Source organism: Brassica napus, chromosome C6, assembly GCF_020379485.1.
Source record: "Brassica napus cultivar Da-Ae chromosome C6, Da-Ae, whole genome shotgun sequence".
NCBI lineage: Eukaryota > Viridiplantae > Streptophyta > Magnoliopsida > Brassicales > Brassicaceae > Brassica > Brassica napus.
This window is the reverse complement of record NC_063449.1, coordinates 1,363,885-1,372,992: the sequence shown is the minus strand read 5'-3', so window position 1 is coordinate 1,372,992 and position 9,108 is coordinate 1,363,885. Positions and strand designations below refer to the sequence as shown.

General features: G+C 35.8%; 1 protein-coding gene and 1 long non-coding RNA gene across 3 annotated transcripts; one reads left to right on the top strand and one right to left on the bottom strand.

Annotated features, from left to right (window-relative positions):
- The first annotated feature begins 987 nt into the window (after nt 1–987).
- On the top strand, nt 988–5,026 carry LOC125589058. Its single transcript, XR_007325250.1, has 2 exons — nt 988–2,255; nt 2,339–5,026. It is a non-coding gene; the product is annotated as an uncharacterized LOC125589058 (long non-coding RNA).
- On the bottom strand, nt 4,861–6,648 carry LOC106411486 (ras-related protein RABC1-like). Of its 2 annotated transcripts, none has more exons than XM_013852256.3 (7): nt 6,503–6,648; nt 6,266–6,427; nt 6,114–6,182; nt 5,662–5,727; nt 5,420–5,541; nt 5,210–5,338; nt 4,861–5,122 (listed from the first exon to the last, which is right to left on the bottom strand). In XM_013852256.3, the coding sequence occupies exons 2-7, from the start codon at nt 6,399–6,401 to the stop codon at nt 5,006–5,008; spliced, it is 639 nt and encodes a 212-aa protein (XP_013707710.2). In that variant the 5' UTR covers nt 6,402–6,427; nt 6,503–6,648; the 3' UTR covers nt 4,861–5,005. The 2 variants fall into 2 exon arrangements, with proteins under 2 accessions (XP_013707710.2, XP_048617183.1); XM_048761226.1 differs by having other exon boundaries at nt 6,495–6,597.
- Nucleotides 6,649–9,108: the final 2,460 nt, after the last annotated feature.

Below are 9,108 nucleotides of genomic sequence, written 5' to 3'. Positions count from 1 at the left end.
GTTCTTTGTGTGGACTCATCCTATTTCGTTTTGGCCCAAATCAACCCACTTCCGAAACCCTAATATCCTATGGAAGTGTCGATCAGTTCTGACTCACACTCTTCGTCTTCTCATTTTCGTGTTCATTATCTCTGTTACTGCGATCCATATCCTATCAATCAATATGTTCTTCACTCCCATCTTTATGGATTCTTTTCAAATCCTTTTTTTTCCATTAATTTCAACCCTAAAACGAGGATCTGAAACAGTACAATCGTCCGGTGTACCGGAGAAACGTCGGCTCTAGGTTACAAGGCTTCAACCTTAGTCACAAACAAACAATCTAATAGCAGAGAGGAGAATGGTATGAGCAAAAGAAGGCTCGAGAAACTGAGTTCCGACCCCGAATTGAACACCAGCAGTCGGCATTCCGGTGGGCCGCGACTTCACGCTGGGGCGTCCACAACCAGCGCAAGATCCGTCGACAGTTCACCATCATGCTTGATCACCTTCGGAGGAGCCCCGCGGCCGCAAAACGCCGGGATCTGAAGACCCGACTCCAAACCCTAACCGCTTCCAGATCGTCCGTAGCGCCGTCGTCACACAGGTCCGAGAAATCCGCGCACTCCGCCTTCTCGTTCCGTTGGAGAGAAGAGACCACGCCTGAAAGGAGAGCAACCAGAAGAACCACCATCCCCTTTGATGGTCCCGTCGTCGGCGGTCTCTCTTCACCAGATCCGACACAATAGCTCTAGATCCCGATGATCAACTTGTGGTACCGGCTTCTACTCCGTCGTCCTCATAACAGAGCGTGTCAGCCAGAAGATCCGACGAACCACCAGGACCGTTGAGCTAACGTTGAGGCCCACCGCTACAGAGACCTACCCGGATCTCAGAGAAGAAGGAGGAGTGCCTCCAAATAACGCCAAAACAAAACTGTTCCGACAACGTAGAACGAGATCCGAAAGAGAAAGAGGGGTGGGAGACCGCCGACGAACCGACAAAGTCGCCGGAAAGCTGAAACTCTGACAATGAGATCCACCGAAAAGTCTCCAGTCGTCCTGTATTTTAAAGCCATCTCAGCCGAATCAGAACTACTGCCTTCCAGTTCGTCTTGTGACCTATGTTGTTCTCCCATACCAAAATATCATCATCCACCAGCGTATTGCCTTCCGGTTCGTACTAGGTTCGTAAGTGAATTTTTTTTGTCTTCTTTTTTCCACACGTTTGAAACGCTCCCATCATACAACACATGAATAACAACCACTTCTTATGCAGCTCTGTCACTGTCTATTTAACTCTGTAGGATGATGCCGGGCAACATTCAGTTGATTTTTTAAAGAGAATTTATGTTCTTTGACACATGCACATGTTGAGATTAATGAGTTTGGTGGAAGCTCAATGTTAGCAAAGATGAATTCTACTTGACACCAGCAAATTATATTAAAGAACTTGAGGAAACTATGCTTCAGATTAACATAGATGAATTCAAGTTACTTCTCTTTATATCCATTTCTGGGTAAAATCTGGTTTGAGTTATTGAAAAGTCTTTATACTAACGAGAACTATGCAGTGTCAGATTATTTATGTTGTGGTGAGATTACGAAGGGAATCTCTAAGAGTATCTGTTCTGAGGAAGAATCATGTTCCTATAAAAGGGCCGTATTATCTGTTGTAGAGAAGACTCTGGACATGATATATCAGAAGAGTTCATCCCTTAGCAAGGTAGTTTAGTTACCATGTTCATATCTATTTATTTACACAATTATGGTTCCTATTTAAATTATTTTTTCTGTTTGAAGATCAGGTCGCACGTGTTTGCAACAGCGTAGTTATAACATATACCATCATTGATCCCATTGCTTGGCTTGCAAAGTTAAAGGTGTGCTCTAGATATTTATATAGTAATAGTTGAACTATAAAAACAATGTTAAAACTTATATCTCACTCTAATTATTATTATTTTGCAGCGTTTATTAGTTTTATCTTGAACCACCAACTTTTATTGGAAACACGTACGGTATGTTACAAGCTGCTGATACACTTTATTTGATTTCAGTAGTTCACATATTAGGACGAAACAGGCTTGAGATTAACGTACTGTGTGACATGCATCTTTGTGAAACAGCCTGAGAGGCTTTTCCAAAGGAATTAGTTAGGTGTCTGTAGTGAAGCTTTCGCTACAAGTTGTAGCCTACAATTAGGCCTGGAGCTGCTCCAATGGCTCCTGATATGCGAGTTAGACTATCTCAGATAGAGCCTGACTTCCTAACCAGGTCAGTTATTTTCCTTTACTGTTTAAACCATCATGGAATCCATTTTGTTATCTTATCATTTTCGTGTGATTCCTTCTTTGCAGAGATTAATGAAGGGTCAAAATAATAAGGATAATTCTAAGGGTTCACGATGCTTTTTTTACCTTTTTAAAGTTTAACTTTTAAAGCGATATGTATTCATTTCTTATGATTAGATAATTGAGCTTATAAGGTCTGTCATACACTCTGATGCCAAATTACAAATATCATCTGGTTTATGAAAATTAAGCTCACCAGTTTTAGGAAGATACAAGTATTGTTGTATATATGAAAATATTTTTGGGTTCGCACAAAAGTAAGCTCAAAGGTTTTGTTACTCTTTAACATGTTTCTCCCAAGAAACATAGAATCGGAGCTCTTTGCGTTTGCATCATCACGATTTCCTCCCCTCTCCCACATGTAATGTTATAGAGAACAATTGAATTAAGTAAAAAAAAATATATATAATTTGAAACCAACGAAAATATTATTTATACATCCGTCACGTTTTATATACACATTTCTCTGAAATGCCTTTTTGGCATGAATTACTATATTTTCCAGAATAAAAATCGAGAAATACAGTGTTCTTCTCTCACATAATGACAATATTTTATAAGAAACATAAGCTAATTCTTCAATATAAAATAGTCTTAATAGAAGGACAATTTTCTCGAATAGTTCTTTTTAAGTGTTTGTCACAAAAATAGCATACAAGAAAAAAAAAAAGACCAAAATAGCTTTTTTTTTTGAAATTTTTAATATTTATTTTTTTTAAATTTGAAACCTTATCCTCAAAACTCCACCTTTTAACTCTTAACTCTAAACTCTAAATCTAGATTAATTAACCCTAGGGTAAAAATGTGTGTTTTACCCTTTAATAAAACTTATTTTGGTCATTTTCTTCATTGAGGGCTATTTTGTGACAAAAACTTAAAAACGGCTATTTTAAAGAAATTCTCTTAATAGAATATTAAATTTGAACTAATATCTCAATAGTATATTCCGTTAGTAATGTATTCTATAAATATAAATTTAATATAGTCTTATGTTTTAATATAATAGATATAAGTGAAAATTACCTCAAATCAAAAAGCATACTAGAATCAATATAAGGATGTATGTAGTAGGAGAGGAATATTTTAAAAATAAAAACCTACTAATAATTATATCACAATAATAAACAAACTACAAACACAAGGGCTAAAACAAAAACAAAACAAAAATATAGCTAAACATATAAAAAAGCCTAGAGGAAACACATAAACAAAAAAACTAAAAACCAAAGATAATTAAATACTTAGGAAAAACAACTGAAAGCAATTAACGTCCAAAACTGAGAAATTAAAAAAAAAAAGATATTGTAGCCCTAAGACACAATTGAAAAGTATGTAAAAAAAAAGAAAGGTTTAATGAATTTTTTTTATCATAGTTTCACATTCGTGTGGTTAACTATATAAAAAATGAAAAACAAATACTTTCACAAAACTATTGCACATCGAAGAGCGAAAATGAAAATAATGTTGATAACGATCATTAATCCCAAATTATGAAAGATTAGAGATCCATATTACTTGATATCTCTTAAAAAATCATAGTGCAAGATAATTAGTCATAACTCCAAAAACATTTTTAGCTAAAAAAACACCAGAAACATAAATTAAAATTTCAAATAAAATTAAGAAAAAAAATACAGGAAATAGATACCACGTAGAAAGTCAACAAATATCAACGATTAAAAAAAAAATAACACCAAACTCAGTGTGTTAATCATGCAAATTATTTTTGATTTAAAGAATTGTAAGCATATTTTACGATAGCAAAAATATGTCGTATAGACTACATTGTGTTAGCAAATCATATTCCAAATTTATAAGAACCAAAGGAAAATATTGAAATTTATAAAACCAGTAAATATTTATAAAGAATATAAATCAAACAAAACAATCCACATAATAGTAAAAATGATAAATTAACAAATTTAAAATATATACGCGCGGTAAAATCCCTAGTATACATAATTCTTTTGGAAACCAGATTCATAATAGTTTTAGATCGTAAAAAATCAGCTTTGAGAAAAAAACGAGATTCATAAGTTTTAGATCGGAGAAATCAGCTATGATAAGTGTCCACTGGCAGATCAGTGAAGTATCATCCTAATGTCTCCGCTCAGAAAACTCTGCTTATAAGTTCCGAGATCAACATTAAGGATGTTGAAGTCACTGACTCACTGCAAACATGTTTGAGTTTCTTGTACTGCATGCAACGAGGAGTCGAGACCAATAATTTCTCAGGAAGATTTGAAGAATTTGACGGTGGAAACATCTGACCAGGTGAGATTTTTATAGTGCATCGACCAGAGTGAGATCCTTATTGAATCATTTGACAAATTTGTTGCCAGTAGAGCCTGGTGAATGGTAGAGAACCATTTAACAATGTCATGCTCTTACATTATAACAATGTCTTGGCTACGGGCACGTGAGAAACAAACTAAAACTGAACTAAAGTTCTGAACTGTGACACTTTCTTTAGCATGAAAGTAGGTAGAAGTATTAACATTTTTTCTGAATAAGATGGGATGATCTCAGATTAGAAAACCAGTGAACACAACTTTGAAAGTAGGGTTAAGATTTACATCCAAGATGCTGCAGTTTTTTTGGGAAACAGAGAGACAATCAAGAACAAGAAGACAAACAAGAGTGGCGTTTTGTGTCATAAACCGTAAAGCGTGTCTAAGACGAGCAGCAGTAACTCGATGAAGCATTGCTGGTGTGTGCTGGGTTTTGTTTGAAGATGTTCTTCTTCCCTCCAGACGAACCTTCAGCAGTAAGACTCGGCGTTTCCAAAATCTGTAGATAAATAAATCTTAAATACTTAAACGAACATACCCTTCCTTAGCAACAAAAGCTTGAAGAAAGGTCGCAGATTTTACTAACCTTAAGAACAAGCTCTTCAAAACATTGCTCAACATTGACTCGAGTCTTTGCACTGCACTCCAGAAACAAACATCCGTACACCCGAGCAAAGTCTATGCCTTCTTTTTTAGATACAGCTCGTTCACTCTCCTGGAGATTACACTGAGGTTAAAAGGGTTCCAAAATAATAGAAACTTAGACATGGACGACGACCAAAGAGAACTCTCTTACCTTGTCGACTTTATTCCCAACAAGCATCTTGATGCAATCCTGATTAGTCGAGTAGAGGTCGATTTCCTTGGCCCATATATCTGATAGATTGGTGAATGTTTCTCGTCGTGTCACATCATATACTACAATATGAAGAAGTTTCAAATGTCACTTACAGATAAAAAAAAAACACAAAGCCTTTATAAAGTATAGTCCGGTAAGATCAAATATCAAGAATTAAAAAAATTATTTGGTTCGCATACCCATTATGATGCCCTGAGCTCCTCTGTAATACGAGCTCGTTAGCGTCCTAAATCTCTCTTGCCCAGCTGAGTGATCAGAAAATAACCCAATACTGGTCAGAGATAACAAATTAAATTGAAAGAAAAATACAAGGGACATGACTAATCTCGTAAGGATTCTAGTTTCGTAACCATTCTAAATACAAAAGAATAGTTACTTAACAGATCTAAATACAAGAATCCAATCTCTTAACCATTCTAAAAACAGGAGACTAGTCTCTTAACTATTCTACATACAAGGCTAATATTTTTCAGGGTCACATAACAGCTTAGGCAACTATGATAAAGGCAATACAAGGAACTAGATTAAACATATCATATTCCACGTTGTCGTTGTCTTTTTGAAAAAAAAAACTCGAATCAAATAAGATGCGACATTTACATAAAAACACAAGATGATTATGATGTCTAACCTGTGTCCCAAATCGCAAGCTTCAGTTTCTTCTCTCCAATGGTAAGGTACTTGACCTTGAAATCAACCCCTAGAAAGAAAGACAGATCCAAATTCAAAACCCAAATGGGGTACATAGGTTGATCGTCATTTATAAAAAAAAAAACAACTCACCGATTGTGGGAGAAAGATCATCAAACGTATTGGAAGTGAAACTAAGCAAAAGAGAGCTTTTGCCAACACCAGAATCTCCGATCAATAGAACCTTGAACAAGTAATCAAATTCGGGTTGCCCCGACGGAGAACCCATCTAGAGAAACGAACCTTTTTTTTACTCTGCCAACAAAAGAAGAAAAAAATCAATAAAAACACAGAGAAACTTTTGAGCCAAAGGATCGTTTACGTTTTCACCTGCGGAATCGATGAGAAATTTACGGGGGGCTCTCTTCGAGATCCGCAACAAGAATGACACGAAGCAGAGACCAAAGCGGAGATATCTCAGAAATTGTATGCCTTCTTTTTTTAATCGACTTGCTTTTAGATTCCACAGACGCGGGCCCACAATAATACTCCTCTACGGACGGTTTGTATTACGGTGGAGATTTATTTGCATCCTCCTTAGTTTCTTCCTAACCGTTGGATCATTTACCAGTATTAATTTTGCTGGGAAAAAAAAAAACAAGAAGGCGATTGTTAAGATTTGAGAGAAGATTTGTGAAAATGTGTTATATATTTCTTATTGCTTACACCACTATATATAGTGGTTCATACAAGGTGGAGTCAAAGGGAGAATTGATTATAAAGATACTCTACATAATGACATGGTCAAACTCATAAAGACTACGGTTGAATGGGTCTTCCGTGTGGCTGGATGTAAATCCCCAATGGACTCTAGTCTTGAACTTGTATGGTCTAGGTTATGGATCATCCACTTCATGATTCATAACACTCCCCCTTTGATGCCATAACCATATAAAGTTTGTAACATGCTAATGTTGCCTCATTAAAACCTCTCCCGGAAAACCCAAAACCCAATGTGGTAAAAAGGGAAACCAGAGAAAGGAAAAAGAGTACAACACACATTACTCCCCCTGATTTGGACATCACTGAAGGTCATTGAGTCTACGCGTGCCAATCTTGTTGCGTGAACTTCCTGAATGTGCAAGAGGGCAATGATTTGGTGAAGAGGTCGGCTGAGTTTTCACTAGACCGGATCTGAAGGACGTTGACCTCTCCAGCTTTCTGCAACTCATGGGTAAAAAAGAACTTGGGTAGAATATGTTTGGTTCGGTCACCTTTGATATACCCGTCTTTGAGTTGAGAAATGCAAGCAGCATTATCTTCATATATGATGGTCGGACCCGTTGGGTCGCATATGGACGCATAATGTGGTCCTATACCTTTTGTTCAAAGATGAACTTCGATCTTATAGCTTATCTTTATGATAGCTTATTCATTCATACCACAGCTTGGTTGGTTCATGCTGAGAATTCGACCAACCATAAGTATTACCAAAATTTGGCTAATTTGTGGTGATGGTCTATAACCTTTTCTAAGGTTTAATGAATAACCATTTAACATATCTTAGGCTGGTTAGTATAAAACACAAGGAATTTAAAATTCCTCTATGGACTGATTTGAATTGTTCTTATAGAACTCTTCACTTGCTTACATGTAGTAATTTAATTCAGTCCATGAACAGCTTTAGGAAAATGCTGTTCAAGAGAATTTTTTTTCTCATCTTTTGATTCTGAGCTCAATACCGTTTGGTAAACCTTTTGGTACCAATAATATTATCATCATCATCCAGTGAGTAATATATAACATACTACATCTTTTGAATTTCTTCCAGACATCATATGTAGTGAAATATGTAATAGTATCCACCACATTGGATTATATAGACCTTTCCCGGTCTGTCTCACGATTTATCCTTCTTTCAGGATTTATATATTCACTGGGCATCATATGACGTTTACATATTCATGGCCAATACAATACGCCTTTTATATATCACTTTAAACCCCACGTTTCTTTCATTATTCATTATGAGTATTCTTGTGTGGGTTTATGATCCTCAATACATATCTTTGTATTCATGTGCTACATACTTGCACATTTTCTATGAATGTATGTGTCGACACACTTATATATATATATATATAGTTCATTTTAGTTCCAGACATGGTATAAATCAATTTGAAATTTCATTATCTAGGACCTTAATAACCTTATAACTTGGCGTCCCAAGCTATATGGTATGGTACCTAGTTGTTCAGCTGGCCAGCCTTATATCTCAATGTCTGGAATGATTTCCTTTAATAAAACTCGGATTTTATCTCATGCACCTTTTTTTCTTTCCGAGGTTCCTTAGAATTTATGGAACTTTATTTGGAACATTTATTTGGTCTATCTTATATAGACTTTGTAGCAACTTGGTTGTGTCTTTAAGACATCAAAACCGTGTGGTGCTAAGCTGGGATGACATAGTCATTCTTTCTCTCGGGTCAATGTGTCTGGCATTTTATTTTTGCTATCATTGTAGCATATGGACGTCTATAAATTATTTTCTAGTCCGAGGATCTTTGCCAAGACATTGATGGTTGATACCAGATGGTAGATACCATTCTTTATCATTGTTTATACCAGCTTATTACTTTTCTCCTTTCATTGTTGGATATTCGGATTCATAAACCTTATGTAATCCTTGTTCCTTGGTCTATAATTAGATCACCCATTTTGGCTCAAGGTTTCTTTTAAACTTATGGAGAAAGTATATTCATAATATATATCCAACATATATTCCCAATCCTCTTTATGAGATTCTAAGATCACATTATCTTAGATGGCTTCATAATATCTTAAGATGATATATGTCTGGACTCATGATCCGTATCAGTCTGAGGTGGGAATATCTATGATCATTTATATGGCCTGATATAATTACTATGGCCTGATGCAGGTTCATTCTTTTATAACTCATGGTGTCCCCAAGCATATGGACTTTTAGAATTTGA

Excerpts from the sequence above, each read along its gene's own strand:
- LOC106411486 (XM_013852256.3), bottom strand. The coding sequence starts at position 6,401 with ATGGGTTCTCCGTCGGGGCAACCCGAATTTGATTACTTGTTCAAGGTT. Across the intron at positions 5,339-5,419 it reads TTGGGAATAAAGTCGACAAG|GAGAGTGAACGAGCTGTATC; the intron begins GTAAGAGAGTTC and ends TGTAATCTCCAG. Across the intron at positions 5,123-5,209 it reads TTGAAGAGCTTGTTCTTAAG|ATTTTGGAAACGCCGAGTCT; the intron begins GTTAGTAAAATC and ends ATTTATCTACAG.